The sequence below is a fragment of the Struthio camelus genome, chromosome 4 (assembly GCF_040807025.1).
Source record: "Struthio camelus isolate bStrCam1 chromosome 4, bStrCam1.hap1, whole genome shotgun sequence".
NCBI lineage: Eukaryota > Metazoa > Chordata > Aves > Struthioniformes > Struthionidae > Struthio > Struthio camelus.
The window spans coordinates 13219744-13239426 of NC_090945.1; the positions used below are offsets into that span (position 1 = coordinate 13219744).

At 37.7% G+C, this 19683-nt stretch overlaps 1 protein-coding gene across 7 annotated transcripts in view; it reads left to right on the top strand.

Annotated features, from left to right (window-relative positions):
- CCSER1 (coiled-coil serine rich protein 1) overlaps positions 1–19683 on the top strand; it is a 705894-nt gene that overhangs the window by 55152 nt on the left and 631059 nt on the right. For 6 of the 7 annotated variants that reach the window (XM_068941554.1, XM_068941558.1, XM_068941561.1 and 3 more), the window contains exons 2-3: positions 12346–13686; positions 16314–16501. In XM_068941554.1, coding sequence (XP_068797655.1) covers positions 12390–13686; positions 16314–16501 — 1485 coding nt within the window. In that variant the 5' untranslated portion in view covers positions 12346–12389. Of the gene's footprint in view, positions 1–10328; positions 10442–12345; positions 13687–16313; positions 16502–19683 lie in introns of all 7 variants that reach the window. The other variant, XM_068941559.1, reaches the window with a different exon arrangement.

The window sequence follows — 19683 nt, forward strand, 5'->3', positions numbered from 1 at the left end:
TCTAGGTTGTCTTTAAGTGATAAGCTCATTGAAGTACAGACCATATGTTTTCTGTCTTAGGTGTTATATGTACCACAGGGGGCCTCAGAGAGGACCCTCAGGCACTGATCTAATCCAAATAATAAATAACTTCGAAAACAGTAAGCTCCTGTTTTTTATACCAGAAATTCTTGTCGAACATAGAAGATGATGAAACATCTTGATGCTTCTGTTAGCAACATTTTTTTGGTTTGTTTTTTTAAAGAAGAGACTTCATTTCCATTCAGTATTCTCTTTCACTAGCTGACACCACCTGCCCCTGTCAGAGGCTGGAGATTTTTTCCTCCCTTCTCTGTCATCTTGAGACCTGCCTTCATGACCTACGCTCGTGACAGAGGAAAACGAATGTGGACTGCCTTTGTCATCCTATTGTCGTCACCAAATGCGTAGGCATTAAATTTAACACTGTATGAAATGTTATCTCATGAAGTTTATCCAGCTTTTTGCTTTTTGTCTACTGTAGCAATAGTTAGATGTACTAGATTTTTAAAAGTACTCATTGCCCCTCGATATAGACGTTCCGATTTCTTTCAAAAGATCTCAGTAAAAGTGACCTGTTGAGACTGCTGTATGTCACATGCCTCCCAATATCTCATCCGTGCTAGTAGACAGCACGGAGCTGTCACTGTTTGAATTTCTTGGTCGCACTTTTTGAATAATAGAAATTTCATACAAAATACATCCGCTCCACTAAAGAAGGGAGATTTGCTTGCTCTGAAGCTGGCCATCTGCTCTAAGGCGGCAGAGCTCTCCTTTAGGGCTTCCAAGCGTTTCACCTCTGGACTGTAACTCCTCATTCCTGCGTCATTTTGTTTTCACAACTTTTACTGTGTGCAAAGAGTCTGCAATCAGGATATGCATGTTTTACAAGTGCAAAGCAATTACTTACTGTCTAACCCATGCATTTGACAGCTAGGACTAATGAGCTGCTAGGATAAGTATTAATGTACTCGCCATCCAGATGAGACATCTAAGGAGGCTTTACTGGCCAGTTAGGGGTGGGGAGAGTCGCTCTTTTTTGCCCCTTGGAACAGGCTGATCCTTAATGTTGCTGAAGAGTTGAGAATGTATATTAAAATGTAGAGATTTAATAAATACAAATTAATACACCTTGTCTTTAGAGAAGATTTCCTTCTATAAATAAAGCAATGAGTAGCTCATGGAAGAACCTTTTTTTTTTTTTTAATTTTTCCTGTCTATTGGTTCATGTTGTCTGTATCTCAGTTGTACTATCTTTGTATATCCCCACAGGAGTGATAAGCAAGTGTACTGTACCAGTATTTAGAAGGCTGCATCGTAGTTTCACAATGAGGTTTCTTAGTTTGACGACAACTGTTGGAATTCAAGCAATGTTATTCTATTATTCTGAATTTTGGCTGCAGTTTGCATCTTCTAACAGAGCACTCTTCTTTGTGTTTAAGGCATAACAGAGCATTTTGGTCAGATATTTATTTTGGGTCCTTTTTCCTGAAGAAGAATAGATGGCACATTTCTGGAAAATAAACTTATGGAAGATATGGGGAAAGCTGCAAATATATGAAGGGATTCACTGTTGAGCAAGTACCTTTGTTTCGTGTGTTAACAGGACTTCTTATTCACAGAAGCTGATAACAACAGTAGCTTAAGTGTCCCTATTTTGGCTTTTTAATTATTAGTTTTTACCAGTTTCAAAGCTTCATTATGTAACAAGCAAAAAGATCAAAGAGTCCATGAAAATTACTGTATGTGGAGATCAGTAGATGTTTTTATATTCAAATGTAAATATACTCTGTTTTGGGAATATATGCACATGTTGTGCTGCAGTGTAGAAAGACCAATTCAGCAACCTTGTTAACTAGCTGTTCCAGACAGAAGATGTTTCCCTTCCTAGTGTGCAGAGCTTGAATCATCTCTCTGGCTGATGTTCATTTTTACGTTGCTCATTCAGGACCAACTTTTTCAAAGCTGCATGTCTCAGGATCACTTTTGGGGCATCTTTATCGGTCACCTATAATCTAAGTTTGACACTACTTTACAGGACATCTTGCTTTGGCATACAGCGTCCTTCTAGGAAGCTTTTTGCAGCTGCCAGATTTTATATGCTGCCTTTCTGTACTACCTCACAGCTCTGGGAACTGGGCGGAATCATTTGTTGGCTTTGTTTTCAGATATAACAAAGCTTTGACTGACCTTTCTCAACATCATCCAGTTTAAAGCAGATACACCCAAGCTAAAATTACTGGAGATGTAAACATGTAAGAGAAAGCCCTTACAATAGGAAGGGCCAGCCACTCGCCATAGGAATGATCATCACTACTGGGGGTGAGCTTTGATTTCTCATCACTTCGGGGCCATGAGAAAAGGATGAAGCTGGGGTAACTGTGCTTGTGCAACAGCTGAGAAACTATGCATTTGTATTCACGGGACACTTTCCAATATTTGTAGGTCACTTTAAAAGTATGGAGGCATTATTGTTATTTAATTTTATAGAACTTGAGTATGAAGGAGTTAAGGAACGTGTAGGTGCTGTTGTCAGCCCAAATTAAAGTAATTCACGACTTTCAGCTGTGGGCTCATATTTACTCAGTTGTGAGGGCCTGCGATAGTCAATTAGATCATATAGCTTAATTTTCTCATTCTTATCTACTGTTTACTAATACCTTCCTGTCGCATCCCCTTCCCCCGACCTTCTTCGGGCTCACCTGTGCTGACAAATCAGCCAAAATATGCTTGTGTACAATGGACGGTGTACAAAACTACTTATCTCACTTATCTGAAAAGAACACAGCCAGATCAGCAAAATCTTAGCCCTGTATAGAATTGGAGGGCAGTGATATATAATGTTTGTATTTCATGACTATCTATGTAGAAATAGAGTAAGATGTGCTTCTGAAGATTTTATTTATCTGTACAGCAGTCCTTTTTTCACCTGAAATTATTACACTTTAAAGATTTAGTGTGCAAAATGGTTTCTTATGAAGTGCAATTGAGGTAATGGGGGAATACCCAGGCTTGATTTTAAGACACCTTCTCATATGCATTGAAAACTTTTTTTTTTTTAAAAAAGAAAAAAGCATGGAGAACTGCATTTCACTGTCTCTTAATCAGAGTTTTATGTTCATACACAAAAGTGTGAAATCTGCTTTTATGTCTGTGATTTTTGGAACTGAGAACCGTATGGTATCTTGACTTTACATTTCTTAGATCTTTTCAATTGTGTCTCCATAGCAATTAGGCTTGTGCATAAATTTAAGGAAATAATGTGTTCATTTGTTCTTACTGTATAAAATACACCAATAACTCATTACAGCTTTTATACTAATCCTAAAAAGCATTTGAAATAGGGCAATTTGGTTTATAGTTACGATATAGTTGATTTTTCACCCTTTAAGGTTCATTGAACTATTCTTTATTGCGAAATAGCAAGACACGGGATGTCCAACTCATCCAGTGAAGGAGACTAAAACATCCTTGCTCACTGATCTAGCAAAGCACTCAGCATTGTGCTTATGTCCTATTGAAGTCAATGGGACCACTCATGTTTCGGAAGTTAAGTATGTGCTTTTAAGTGTTTTACTGAAAAAGGATGAGATTATTCTCATTCTTAAAGTCAAGCATGTGCTTAAGTGCTTTGCTGAATTGAGTTAGCATCTATGAGTTAGCACAAGAAAAATGGAGCTGTAGCACACTTGTTCAGAAGGTTCTTTTTGTGATTCCATTGAATCTGATGTGACTCTTGAACAAAGACTGAGCAAGAAAAGAGCAAGAAAAACTCCCACAAGTTCTAGCTACTGTTGCTGTTAATGATGCATTATTTCATGGTAGCATAGTCAGCAGCTGCTCCAGCCATGTACTGCAATTACCTTATTGCTAATCAAAGATAAATCTGTAAACGAATTGATCTGTTAGGTAAAGCTTTCATGTTTTTTCATGAACACTATTGATTACATTGATTTATTTTATTTTAAAATCCTTTCATTTACTTGGGTCTCCTGGAAAAGTTCTTGTTGCCCAGCCCTTCTGACTGTAAGGATGCAAGATGGACTATGGGTCCATCTATTGCAGTACGCTGTTTCCAACAGCAGCCCTAAACAGACAACGAGGGAAGTGGGTATACGAATCTTCCTAACTGTATGATTATTTTGTTGGGGATTTATCAATTTAATATAAATACTGAGCAAGTGCAGAATCCCATTAAAAAAAAAAAGACACAAATGAAAATATCCTGCTTAGATCCAGTCAAATCAGGAGTCTGTGCGCTAGGAGCGGTTAGATCATATGTGTTCAGGTATTGCTTTTGCAAGAGTTAAAGAAAAATTACAGATGGGGTGACTGATGCTCGCAGAGATGAAAGGCCAAATGGTTTAAATCAGCATAATTCACTTCAGTGAAGCCACATGGGTTTACAACAGCTGAGGATTTGGTTCCTCATAATGCATTTCAGGTCACACATTCAGCCAGTGACAGCAGTAATAAATGACCCCAATTCTTTTTGTCACTGTGGTTGCCGTATACACAGCAGCAGCAGGCAACACTTGGGAACGAAATGCAGCCAGACTAGAAAAGGTGCAGGAAGTTTAGGCAGAAAAATAAATTAACGATGACATTGAACTTGTGGTTCTGGAAGATAAGCAGAATAGACAGGAGAGAGCATAGAACAAAGATGCTCAGTTCTCTTGGGGCTACATAGTGCTAAGACACTTGCGGGATGGTTGCTTGAAGAGAGCAGGAGATAGGAATTTGTAGTATTTTGAAAGACAATTTTTGGAAGAAACACGTTAGAGTGGTACTTGAAATCACTAGTGATTGGATAAATCAGCCAGCTAATGCTTAAAGACTTTTACGATGCCTGGTGAGCCAGCAAAGTACTGTAAGAAAGTGTGTTTGCTTGTGGAGAGCTGGCAGAGGTGATTTCAATACCCATGGGGGTTGTAGCCAGTACTGGTGCTTTGCTTTATGCTACTGACAGATTTTATGTTGTAAACAGTGTAGTGTGGGTTTAGAGTGAGAGCTGTGTTGTTTGCTCTATTTTCCCCCTGAGAAAGCCCGCTTGCTTGCGCACTGGTGATCCGTTCCACTTGAATTCCAGAGCAAAAAACGTCCTGGGCTGAATGAACTGTTAGATCTGTTTTTTCCAAAGTACAGATGAGTCAGTGCTCCAGTGGGCACAGTACACCTGGTCTTCCTGCATGAAGGAAAGAGAAGATCCTTTCTAGGTCACTCTTTGGGTAGTTTCAATTATTTCAGCATACAGTAAAGTAAGCAAAGAGCAGAACATTGTGTGCATACAGGTCAAAAACAGAGGACTCAAAATCTCTACAGCTGAGATGTGAGTCACTATCTATAAACAAACACATCCCGGGTTTAGGACTGTATCTAGTATTTAGTGTGAAGTACAAGCATAACTATATTTCTTAAAGCTTTCGTGGAATGAACAAGATTTTCTGCCTTCTATAAGCATCCCCAAAACACTACCATCTGCATTATCAGTGGGAGGGGGAGGGAGGGAGAAGATGATGCGAGGGAAGAAGGATGCCATTTAGTGCTGTTGAATCCTAGCCAGAGTTACTTGTCACAAACTGCCATTTTTGCGTCCACCAAAGATGTCTCACTACTAGTCAATGTGTTTGCACCCAGCATGGTATAATTTCCATTTGCACTCAGGCCGAAGTCTTTGACTTTCTCTTTTTGTTGAGCTACCTTTTGGTGTGATACAGAAGTATTTGAAGTAGTGGGTGTTTTAAATTCAGGTAGGAAAGAGTGATGACCCCTAGGTTTCTAGAGATCTGTTTCCCCGGTTCTCTTTCAGTAAACTCAGTTTACCTAGTATAAATGAGATGAATTTGCATATCCAGTGATAATGAACCTAAAGAATGAATCACCTGTGACCTACCTCATGCTAACATCTGCCTTCTGGACAATTTAAAGCTGGAAAAGGAAGTACATAAGTTATCTGCGATTTTCTTCCTTGTATGTTTGTTATAGTTCTAATTTAATCTGAATGGCAATAGTATTTACGGGCGTATAAAATACTGCTTTAAGTTGGTACTTGACCAGTCAGAATTGGAGAAGGTATTTTAATGTGTGCGTGGCTTTGGTGCAAATTAATCTGCGTGCTTCCCCTTGATTTCTGAAAGTACATTTGAAGGTAAAGACTTGGACCTGGACTTGGACTCCAGTACAGATACAGTTGAAAGGAATTTCTTACCTTCAGAAACCTCAGCGTTTGGATTCTGTGTTCTTTCTTTCTGGATGCCTAAAAGTTATTTTTCACAATCAGTTTTCAGTACAGAGAGAAAATGTATGTGAAATTGTACATGAACTTGTGCGTGTGCACATGTGTAAACGTCATAATTCTATACAGGTCTGCCTAACACCCTATGTTAGATGTTCTTCATTTGTTTATAATAAACTCTTCAGAAAAAAGAAACTCCAAGCAACTGCAAATGTCAAAGTAGTTTAAGCAATTGTGCCAGAGGAGATGGCTGCTGCCAGTGTTTCACAGAAGAAATTCTTGAGCTCAGTAGCGCTCTTGAAGGGGTGCATACGCACAGAAAAGAAAACGTGTTATCCGTAAAGGAAAATGGAGCTGTTAAACATTGGAGGGAATTTCACTCTTTTCATTTAAAAAAGCAAATTGCTTCAGTTTCAGCAATCCTACCTTTCTTAGCTGGTGAATGTATTCTCTTGTAAAGACCTTTCATTTTGCTAGTACTTCCAAGGAGACATTTTTTAAAAATCCTGTTACTAGCAATATCCTTAATAACCTGTTAAGTTAGATGTTTTTATGTGCAGGTGATTTTATTTGGTTGTTTTACATGTTTAAAAAAAATTTGTTTAATGGTTGTCTTAGGCCTTTATGTTCTCCTTGTGTACAGGATCCCACACAGGGACCTCTGGGAGCTATACGGATAAAAATAAGTCACAAATATGCTAGAGACACAACTAATATCGGAAGTTAGTAAAACTTAAATGCTAAGGACCGTATAGCACTAGGATCTGAATCCTGGAAGTTTAATTATACTAGTGGGAACCACATGTTGCAATGATATCCCTTGGTATAAAGAAAGGAGAGTTCCTTATAAATGCGTGAGTATACCCATTTAGAAGCAGCAATAGGATTGAGGCATTAGGGCTTCTCTTTTGCAGTGACTTACCAACAGTTAAAAACACTTTATTTATTTGATTTTTGTTTTAGGTATTTGTAGTATGCTTGGGTAAATTGCAGTTCCTGTATAATTCTGGAGCCAGCTAGTCTACGTAGACCTTTGTATCAAATCGTGCATCCCTGCCTTCTACCTTATGGTAGTGATCAAATGAGGATTTGAGAATGTGCTTAGGTTAAAACATTCATATATGTTAATCAGAAAGTCTCAAATCAAAGAACAATACATAAATACTCTTCGGCTCCTTACCAATCTGCCCCACAGCAGTGTGATTTTTAGGCTGACCTCATGTTAGAGGAGAGAGATGACACATTTTTTTTTAATGCTTTGACTCAGTAATCACATAATGAATAAAATATACAAGATTATGTATCGTGTTATCTCTCAATTTAGACTTAAATATATAGTTCTATTTTGTTCTTTGCATGGAAGATATTGTGTGGTATTTCTAGGAGGTGGATGTTGAAGAAAAACATCTTTAGGAAATCGTTTTTTAAAAAACGTTGACAGGTAGTAGCAGTGTGGTTATTTATAAAGGTTGCATTTTCTATTGGCCTACACGTGTATTGCTTTTTTTTTTTTTTTTTTTTTTTGCTGAATAAGCGTAATTAGCTTTTGGTTCTACGTGTAATTATGATGATGCTAAAATTTGCAAATAATTTCAAGTCCTAAATTTGTCTCAAAGGCCATGATAAATGTAAAAACGTTTTCATATTTGTAAGCAATGAAAAATTAGATCCACTGCTCCATCTACTGGTGTTCAAAAACATCCTCAGGAGTTGTTCTTTATTAAATATACTCTCTACTCCAGCACAGTTTGGTGTGTAACGAGCTGACAGAAGATGAACTTAAAAATACCACTTTTCATTTTTCAGTTGGTGGATTAGTGGAGTAGATTTCTCTAGAGTCATTGACCTAAGATTTGATGGTCTCACCCATTTTGACATTTGCGTTTTCTTTTTTTCCATCTTTACTTTCATTGTCCTGAAGTTGAGCAATTTGTTTCTCTTAACTAAGCATAATTATTTTTTAAATAAATGTGGAACTTTTTGTAAAATTGTATGTCCTATTTATTGATATCTTTTTCTACTCGTACCACTTCTGTAGGCAAGATCAAGGGCTAATATTGTGTAGCTGGATGGTTCTTAAGGACTCCTGTGGGGGCTAAAGAATAAGCCTCACGTATAAAACGCCCAGCTTCTTTGTATTCTCCTGCGATCAAGCACGTGAGTCTGAGACGTTTTCCAGATTAATCAGAGGTTTGACTTGTTGTAGTATTTGCATTTCTGGAGCATCTTGCTGCAGAGCAAAGTGAAAAGAAACTATTTCGTTTGAATTACTTCTTAAATTGGTAGTAAGAGGGAAAACATTTTGTTCACACTTTACCTGTTTTTCATTTGTACTGGTTTCAACGCAGGAGCGTGTAGATTCTGAGATGTAGCTAGGTGCATGAGGAAGAACAGAGCATGAGATAATTATTCATGCTGCAATGAAATATTTTCCAAATGCTTATTTTTCTTTAATATCTCCTACTTTTTTGCAACTGGCATTACACAAGACAGTATCTGCCAAGTCAGTTGCATAAGGAGCAAAATTTGAGTGTCTATCTATTGTAGCACTCAAACGGTAAACATTTCATGCGAAGTGTAAATGTTTTGTTTCAGCAATATTTGGATTTTAGAATTGAAAACATTAAAAAGTAATGGTTTATGTATTTGACCAAGTTATTCTAAGAGTGTATAATAGCATGATAAGAATCAATCCTAGTGTACTTTTTTGGCAAGACAATAATATCATTTGAAATGTAAAACAAAAAAATCCTCCCCCTCCCCAAACCAAACCAAAACCCAACACACCTATAATTTTACAGTGAAGGGAATTTATGTATAATTTGTCCGGATTAGTCTGATTCCTGGTCACTCGAGCTGAATCAGGTAATCGGATTCCCGTATCCACCATATAGAATGTTCTTGACTGTCCATACCATGTGCTAATGGCATAGCATATACTTTGTCCTAAACAAGGTGCTTGGTGTAGTTGATATAGTTGAAAGCCTTCCTAGACTTGGTCTTTCCCTCTTCTGCCTCCTTCTTGTTTGTTTGCTTTCTTGCTAGTGTTCTAAAGAAACACGAGTTTCTTTAAAAGACAGCGAGTTTCATATAGGTTTCAGATTGAATTTGCAGGATCGGAATTGTTGTGATAAGTTTAGTGAGCACTCTGGTTTGAATTTGGAAGATTAGTCTAGGATGACATAGTACCATTGCAACGGTGTCTTTCTGTGCTGCCTTCTTTTTCCCTTATTGCAGCTTTTAAGAATTATATCAGTAGGGATAAGGAAATTGTATACAGAAAACTGGTGAGTTGGTAGAAAATAATGATGTAGCTGAATTGTATTTCACTCTGTATGGGTAAAGCAGTAAGCACAGGTAATTGTTAAATGTGAAGACTGAAGAGGAACATCTATATTAATAATATTTCCTGTTTTTTTAATAGTAGGTCATATATGGCAGTTTGTCATCTCCCCTGCAGTAAGAATCAAAATTAATGGAAGATTTTAGTTTATTAATGTTTTTTCTGCGTTAAGTAGTATTGTCATTTTAACTCAATGCCAAACTTGGTCACTTTTATACTGCCCTGTATATACAAAAAACTATCATGTATGTTTATATACATGTATGTATACATGGATGCTTTTCATGTTTTGAGAAATGTCCTTTGATAGCCATGGTATATCTAGAAAGACCAACATATTAAATTAGTTTATATTTTGTGTGCTGCTTATTTGTTTGTTTATTTTTTTGCTTAGCCAGCAATAGAAGTGTTGACAGTCTGTATTCTTTCTTCAAGAGGCAGGGAAGAATAAGTGAATAAATCCTTTTATGATGCCCCATTTTATGTCCCGTTGTTAGAGGGGTAACTAAGTGTTGTGTTCTAGTAAAGCTGTAACTACCTGGAAAGGTTGGGCTATGTGTATCCATAGGCCAGTTGTTAGGAGTAAGCTCATTTGGCCTTCTAGTCAGAGCCTTTTTATTTACAGAGAAAGTTGGTGTGAGCATAAAAAAGCCTACAGCAGTTTAGTATATTTAAAAAAAATTTTACTCATCCACCGCAGCTGTAAAACTGCGTTCTAAAATCTCTTCCCAGCAGTTACGACGCCTTCTTGAAGCCTTCTTGCAAGCAAGAATCTTCACAATTTCTAAATGAACGTTTTTGTGTTGTGCATATACACCTATCTCTACAGACCTGCATGTCTGCAAGTACGCATATACAAAAACAGAAAACACTATGTATCTTAAAGTGGATAAATAACTGGTTTTATATGGAGTAGGATGGCTTGCATGTGACTTTCTAAAGCACATTTTCAGTAGCTTGAACTAGGGGCACATGAACAAGCTGGTACAACGTAAGCCTATATGTGAGTGCACGGGGTCTCAGTTTCTCTATATTATTGCCTCTGCTTTTGCTCTTAGAGTGCTGCAAATGTGAACTACCTTATAAGTGAAATGGGACAACTAGCCTTGATTCAGCTCATTTTGTGGATTTTACACTTATCATAATAACCTGTTTGTATGTCTGTACCCTCCACTTTATCCTTATAAGACTGAAATTTTTGTTTCGGTTGCAGGATCTCAGTATTGTCTAGCTCAGGTTTTAATTTGTCATCAACCACCACCCGTGAGTCCTCAAAATTAGTGACCATTCTCAAGCTGTTTCTCTTTATTTTAAACTACCAAATTGCTTATTGATTCCTGATGCTTGTGAATCCTTCTGTTGTGGCTGCTTGGCAGTACATGTTCAGACTGCAGCTGTACTAGCTTTTTTAAAAATTTTAACAGAGCAGAAATTGCAGTCCGATGTCTAGTCAGAAACAGTATATCTGGACTTATTCATTACACTTTATGATAATATTGCATACATTTAGTTTTATTAAGTCTTAAATGCTCTGTTCCCAATTTATACACCCACCCACTCACTCACTCACCACATACCCCCCACCCTCCCCACATACACATTGTTCATAGATATTTGCTTGTTTTAGCTACATAAAGCATATTAAATTGCTCATGTGATCAATGCATTTGTTTTCTCACTTGACATACAAAGATTATTTAGATGAAGGACTTGATTTTATCCCAATGTGCCAAACGCCTGCAGCTCCTGAAGTTATACTTGGGCATTATACCTGCAGCCTCTCCTGTTCTTGTGATTGCACATTACGTGTCTTTATTGCTCTCCTTGTGGTCCTGACTCACAGCAGTAGTTTATTATAAGAAGAACAAAAAGAAGATAAATCTAGTACATGCTTCCTAAACATAAGTTTTCCTCTAGCATATCTGCTGTGCTGTTCACAGTCAGGTTTTATTGCTTAAATATTTCTAAAAAACGCCTAGTGTTTACTAATTTTGTACAACTGCAAAAAAAGTTTATTCTTTCTTATAGAAAGAAAAGTAGGCTACAGTGTGGTTTCAGAAAAGTGTTAAAAGGAAGTCTTAGTGTGCAAATCTAGAAATGAGATCAAACATTTTAACAATAATTGTCTAGAAATTAAAGTTGCTCTAGGAATTTGTGGTGGTACATACTTTAGTTGGACGGCAGTATTAGCATTTTCTCTCTTGTGAGGCGGCCTTTAGTCAGAACACACAAAGGAATTAAAAATCCAGTTCCCAGTGAGTTGGGATACTTAAATCTTGTGGTTTCTGGCAAAAATCTGGGTATCTAAGAATCCAGAATAAAGTTTAGCTTTATTCGGGTCATGAAGAAGTTCTAGCTGCTTCTCAGAGACCTTTTAGCTTGCTTGCAGTTGACTTGTCCCAAGAACTTGTGGAAATAAAGGACGTTTGGCTGATACAATTGTATATCTGCTGGCAAGCAGATTTTAAACTATTACCCGGTATAAACTGCATTGTATATTATATACTGTTGTATATCTCCTGTGTAGAGTATGTTTTGAGCCACATCTTTTGCTTGACTGCTGGATTTTCAGGGCTACAAATTGAATGCCGCTTTGAAATTCTAAAGACCTTCAATTTTTATAACAAATTGCAGCTCTACTTGAAAATGCTGTTGACATGCGATATATTTAGACTAACTTAAAGCCTGCTCACTTGGACTCCAAGGCTCAATCATTTGTCTCTCTCTCTCTCTCTTTTTCTCATCCCAGATTAGTGTATTGGCTGCCAAGAGCCACAAACACTTCAGGCCCTGATGGGGGACTCAGGATCCAGAAGATCGACTCTAGTATCTCGGTTGCCGATATTCAGGAGAAGTATTAGCCGCAGACACGACTCTCTTCCATCCTCGCCTTCCTCTGTTAATACTGTTGGTGTCCATACTTCCTCCCCCTCCAGCACTAACTCCAGCTCAGGGAGCACAGGCAAGCGCCGGAGTATATTCCGCACTCCTTCCATTAGCTTCCATAACAGGAAGGGGAGCGAGCAGAAGCCCGACTCTGCTAGTGAAAATGTTAACATCTCAAATGGTGCCCAGTCCTCTCTGAATAGTTTTCAAAAACTGAGCCTAGATGAACACATTAAAAGCAGAGGGAGGCATTCAGTTAGCTTTGGCAGCTCGCGAAGCAAGAAGATAACGAGGTCTTTGACAGAGGATTTTGAAAAGGGAAAGGAGCCTTCAACTAATAAGAATGTCTTTATAAATTGTATAAGTTCTGGGAAAAATGAGGGTGATGATTCTGGCTTTGCAGAGGAGCAAAGTCGATGCTCCGTCAAACAGTCCACGCGAAAACTTCTCCCTAAATCTTTTTCATCGCACTACAAATTTTCCAAACCAGTTCCGCAGAGTCAGTCAGTTTCGTGCGTGCAACAGTCTGGATGCTTGTTGGAGATTAAATCATATGTTGAAAGTGAACCTCTAATGGTGAAGTCCTCTCCTCCGTGTTCTGCTGAGACGACAGAATGTGCGGGAAGTCCGTTGCAGTCCTCGTTGCTTTCGGCTGACCTCACGGCCGCCCAGACCCCCTCGGAGTTTGTAGCCTTGACGGAGGATTCTGTTTCGGAAGTTGATGCACTGCCGGGCAGCGGAAATGGAGTGCTTCTCACAGAGGATTTTGGTCACGATGTCTCTACCTCTCAGATCTTCTCTAATCCTGCTGCTGCTCATGTAAGGAAAACGGATCATGTGGAAAGTACTTGCCAGTCTGCTGGTGTATCTCCTGTGAGATGTAGCGCTGAATCTAATACCTTATTGAAAACCACTGCTGCTAATCAAACACAAGTATTGTTGCAAGCCAATGAACTACCTATTAAAGATGCCAGGCACACAGGAGACATTAACTCAGCAAATGCAAATGTAGAGATGTTTGCGTTACATCACAGAGATGAACCAGTGATGTGCTCTCCAAAAGCACGGGGGTTAGGTGGGCACCAAGATGAAAGAACACTGTCTAAGCACATAAGAGAAACAATTCCTGTAATGGAGTCTATATCACGTTCTGAACCTCAGTCCTTTAAAACACAACAGGGATATGAAACAAACTATTCTAAAGGTATGTCTTTTGGGGATGGGTAGGAGGGGCCTTAGTTCTTCTGTAATAAATGTTTAGTTGTAAAAATTTTTTTTTTTGGTAACCTTACCAATGCTAGAAAGTTCAAAAATTCTGAATTGTGCTCTCCCAAAGCCATGTTTAATTCAAAATTATGAAAAGAAATGAAACAAAAAGCCTTTTATTTTTTTTTAATTTTTTTATTTATATAATTTACTAACCCGTCAGTGCTGCTGGTAGCTATCATTTTCTGTGAAAATGAATTACAAGTGTATTGTTTCTCACTTCTTGTTGAAGACTGAGCCCAGGATATTTGAGACATGCCTATTATGGACTTACGCCAAAGGGTTACACTGTTTGAGATGGAAACATCACCAGAGAAATAAGCCTGCTTTTGTAGTCTGGTTATGAAAGATAACATAGATATCTTATAGCAGTGTGGGTTTCAAGAGTTTCCAACTCTTACTTGCTGTATTCGAACAGTGTTACAGGCTAACTGAGAATGGGTATTACTGGCACACATGACTAGATTCTGTTTCCATCTGAAATAACATTGTGCAAGTTTTCATTGCATAATCTGTGAAATGGCGGGAGTTAATTATCACTGAATTTTTGTATTGGGTCTTTGGTTTATTAGAAGTAGTTTGAAGTGTTTGGAAATATTAGGAAGATTAGGTAGAAAAGCTGTGTCTAAAAATCACAGCCTGTAGAGTGGCAGATGAATAAAGGCACCAGGCCTTTGAATGAAGGACACCTTTTAGATGACACTTACCTCTGATAGTTTTTCCTCAAAACAACCTAAAGACTGATGCGCTTTTTGTTTAATCGTGAGGCTGCTTCTGGGTGTGCCAAAATTCGTGAGAGTTTATAAAACTACTAACACTATATATAGTGTTAGTATTGGAACAGGAGTGTAAATTTGTATGAATTAATACCCATCTTTTTGCTTGGATAGCTAGGTATTTAGCCTATACATGCATGTATTTAAGCATGGAATCCTACTTTTTGAATTATTTCTCCCTGCATAGGTTTGTTTGGATATCTCGTACATAAATAGCAATATGAAGTTAAGTTAAACCACCAAATTAGCTTTCATGAGAAGGCACCTCTTCACCTCAGAAACTTAGTCAATTAGGACAAAAATATTTCCTTTTCTTACCTGTCCTGAACACTGTCTTTGACCTTCCTTGCAAAGGTAGGTCGTCTTTTGAATTAGTTCATTCTCAATCTGCCTTACAGCGGAGTGGTCGTACTGCAGAATGATACGTGAGCAGCTCAGTGACTTTTCTAGAAGGAATATACAATCCATTTCAAACTTATGCATGAGCGGAAGGTATATATATTTAATCTGTACATCTGGAAGGCAGTACACTGGAGTTGAAACTGCAATACAGAAATTTCGGTAAATGGAGTCAAATTCACAGAATCACTAGAGCTAATACTGCACTATATGCAAGTCCGTTATTAATCTTTATGGTTTTATATTCCAGTTCAAAATGTAATTCTTTTCAACTTCTTTCTTCTGTAGGGAAAATATATTTAATATTAGGAACTGGACTCTAGAAGGAGACCATTAAAATGGACATAAAATCCAGCCATACATAAAATGAAACAAATACAGAAAGATGTTATGTGGTATTCAATAATATAGGCTGTAAGTAGTTGTGTCTGTTGTAAACAGACTGCTTTGGAGGAATTTTTAGTACATTTAGTTTTACTAAACAGTGTTTAAAACCAAATGTGAAACCAAAAATATTTCTGTGCATTTTCTTTTGGTAATAGTTACTTTCACTTTCATAGCTGGTCTTATTGCAGATTACATTGTCGATAGCACAATGAACTTGACATTAATGTAGGAGCAGGTATGACAAGTCATATATTTCTTAATGTACCTCCAGAAACTTCTGTGTGATAACAGATTTTTTTTTTGAACAGCCTTAGAAAAATGTCTGTTCTCTCTCCAGTTGTAAAAGAAGATAAGCTTTTATGTGTTATATTTACTATACTATTATGCTTTTTTCTTTCCCCATCTCTAAATTTGCCCTATGGCTACAAAACCTATTTTTTTCTGCTTTCCCAATGTGTTGTTTTTTAACTGTAGTTGGAAAGTGGGATTCAGCCTGCTGGCTGCAGGAGAGCTGAGATGCAGAGCTGACCTAGGAAGACTGCACAGAAGCCAAGACCAATGTGTATCATTGCCTTATGCAGTGATAATGTAGGGCTTGGCTGTCCACGACGTGGACTTGCTTTGAGACAAAGGATGAGAGGTTGGATTTTGTGTCAGTGATAGTTTCTCTGGCAGGTTTTACTGGACAGCAGTTTGGGAGACTCCCTAGAACGAGGAGAGAAGGAAAGGGAAGGAGTGAAGGTCCTGCTGGATTTCTTGAAGAAGTGGACTGACTGAGCCTACCACTAAGTGGGAGCTGAAAACTGAACTAGTGGCCTAAGTTGCACTTTTATCTAGATAAACTAGATCCACTTTCTCCAAGTCACCTAAATAATTGTTGTTGCTCCACTATTAGCTATTGCCGTTCAGCGCAAGCATTTCAAGCAGAGCAGTATTCTCCTTAAGAAAGTATTTGTAGAAAATAATTCTCCGTGGTGATTGCTGGTTGCTTCTTTTTCCATAGTTGATCTTGCCAATAGCTTCAGTCCGTACCGAGAAGGCAGATTTATTGAGAAACGACTGAGATCCTCTTCAGAAGGTACTGCTGGAAGCGGTCGACTGATCATAAAACCGAGGGATGGAAATACAGAAGAAGTTAACACTCTACGACAGCAGAGAGCAAGCTCATCTTCCTCAAAAATGAACAGCATGGTGAGTTCATTCTCATATGTGTATGTTTTTCTGTGATTACTCTAACTATAATAAGCAGCAACTTTACAAATAGTGTGCCGGAATACAAGACGTTGGCTCATGTTCACATGAACGTAGTTGAAGCTCAAGTACGGAGGTGAAAAGTATTTTTTCCGACTGTGACAATGTGAACAGGTTGGTATACTTTCTCTGAAGGGGTTCTTACAGTCATACTTTGATTTGCCTGGGAGTACAAATAAGGGGAGAGTGAAGCGTAGCAAAATTTAGTCGACGACTACTGTGCTTCAGTACACCTAATTCCCCGCTCTTATGCAACTTTTTCAGCGTTACTGTGTTATTTCATAGAATCATTGTTGGTATTAATCAGAGGAGATTCAGACCAAAAGTTGTGTAGAAAGTTGTTTGTAATGAGGTTAATTTCAAAGGTCTGAACGGTCCCCTTAAAATTGGTGACAAGGTTAAATGCTTTCACTCTGAGCAAAAGGCAAGGAGAAGAGGAAAGAATCTCTTGGTCTGAGAATCCTTAAAGCTGTGAAAGTTTTTCAAAAGGAACTGATAAGTACGGGAGAGTACTTCAGAAACCTTTTGGGTGAAGTAAATAGAAGCAACTGATCGACTGAAGTCTGTTTTTCTATAGCCACTGAGAATAAACATCTTAAAATGAGTTTAATTTACGTATATGCATGTACACTCCAAAAAGAGAAGCCAGAAAGAGCAGTGCTTCTCCTTTTTAGCTTATGGAAGTCCCTAAAATAAGTTTTATGGCCGTTATCAGTTTGAAATATTTTATTCAACGTGTTAACTGAACAAAGGAGGATTCGTTTTGTACCCATATCTGGAAACAGCCTTCCATGGAAAGAAAAAAAAACTTGAAGTTTCTCACTCTTGCTTACTGTTATTAACCAGGTCTATAAATAGATCTGAAAAGGAAAAGCCCCTTTATATAATAGCCAGTATTTTGCAGTGGTGTGAGACCAAAGGCTTTCCTAAGGGACTTGGATATGAGAATATCTGCCTTTTGTAAGAGAGAATTTTTGCAGTTTTTCAGGGATCTGAAACTGGTTGTTCCAAGCTAATGTCAGATTTCCAGTTGTATGCTCTTGCTGTGTAATTTTACACACAAAAATGGAACAGCTAGTGCCTACTATTCAGGCAACTTCTATGACTGTGTGCAGTTTTGGCTGCTACTGAATGTAACATCTTATTTCTCTTCCTCTTGAGACTCACCCATATTTGTTCCTAGTTGGTAACTTAAGAATAGGTGACATGAAGTTTGTCTTTTGTCATAGTAAATTTCACCCACGTGTCTAAAAGTATCATCTAAAGGTCCTTTGTGGCTGAGCTCACAAACGTGGCTTCGGATGGCGGGGGAACAATTATGTCAGTAATGAGGGCATTCTTATGATGTATGACCAGTGTACCGCAGGCTTTCCTCTTTGCTGGTGTCCTTGAGCAGTGGTCACTAAAACTGCAAGAACAATTGAGTTACTTGACTCAATTGTTCTGGAGAAACACTTGCCTATATGCTCACTCTATGTAACCTATGCAAAATGGATTACCTGCACTTGAACAACAGGATTATTTTTTCCTTAGCAGTATCAGATTTTTCAGATTTATCAATATTAACTAAAGAATTTTATACTGGCTTTTCAGCTAGTAAACATTCATTTTAAGAAAGAAAGAGAAATTTTTGTCTATCTCCCTTTTTTTTTTTTTTTTTAAACCTAGAATGTTACCAATTTGTCAGATGATCTAGCACAGTAGTGCAAAATTATGTCAATTAAAAAATTGTTTTTTTTAACCACTGATTATACTAAGAGATACAAAATAAAGCTGTTGAATGACTAGATAGGAGAGGAAAACTTAGTCCACAGCATGTTTCTCTATTGGTGCATATCCAAATAAAGCAAATATCCTAATATCAATAAATAATATTTTATATTTCAAAACCACAACATCTTGACATTTAAAGGTGCTGTTTTCATGTAGGCATACAGAGCATTATGCAGATATACTTCCTGCCCTAAGAAGCTCATTAACCCTGGCCCAAGCCTGTAAACCTTATTTGGGTCGTTAAGCCCAAGCTATTAGGCAGATCTTTGCTCTCATTGGAATAGTTGGCTAGAGACATGCCTTAGCACTTCATTCTATTTAGCTCTGTATTACTGATGTAACTGGGAAAGTGACAATGTCATTGATGTCAACACTGTAAAAATAGGAGGGGAAGAGTAGGGGTGTTGTGATTTAGGGCTTCTTTGCATTTTTTTTGAGTATTAAATCCACTTTTTTCTTTTTTTTTTTTTTTTCCTTCTGTTAGCAAGATTGTTCACAAATTCACTCATGAGTGCTTGTGCTTATTTGTATGACAATCACAGACCAAGAGCTTTTACATTAATGTAGAATTACTGTGCATACTCATAAATGAAAATGAAATTATTCCTGCTTTTCACCCATACATGATGTGACCATATTGATATGTTAAGAAAAATGATAGATGAAAACTTTTGTATTTAATAAGGAGGAACAGGAAGAAGAAGAAGAGGGGGAAAAAAGCAGAAGACAAAAATAAGCAGAGGTTCCTGGAAGAAAAGGAAATTAAAAACCGGAGGAGCTTGAATGTTGATAATAATGCATACCTGAACAGTGAAAGACCCATTGAAAATAGCTGTCACAAAAAATTACTGTTCAGTTCTGTATTTGACATCAGAGACTGTTACCAGTGAATAATGATAATGGAAAATAAATATTTGCTAGGTAAAGAAGAATTGGAACTGCTAAACTAAGTACTATTAAAAAAAAAAAAAAGAAACCTAATCCACAGATATTTATATTCATTTCTTCTAATTTAGAAGAAAATTAACTGAAGGTGTTTAACTGAGGTTTAACTGATTGCAAATTCATTTGAGATTGCCTAGGTTTCCCTGATGAGGGCAGCATTGCTTTTCAGTTTTATTCTGTGGCACCAAGTAGCTACAGTTGCCAGTTTTCATGTTACCCTGAAGAAGCTTTGTTGCTTGTAAGATACCCTTTCCTTAAAAAATTGAAGGAAGCCCTCTAGGACCCTGTTACTTTTCTTTTTGTTGCTGGCAAACAATGTGGGATTCTTCTCCTGAGTGAGCTAGAGGCCATTGAGAGCCGGAACTGAGAATTTTTACAGGATATTGGGGGGGAGGGAGAAAGGA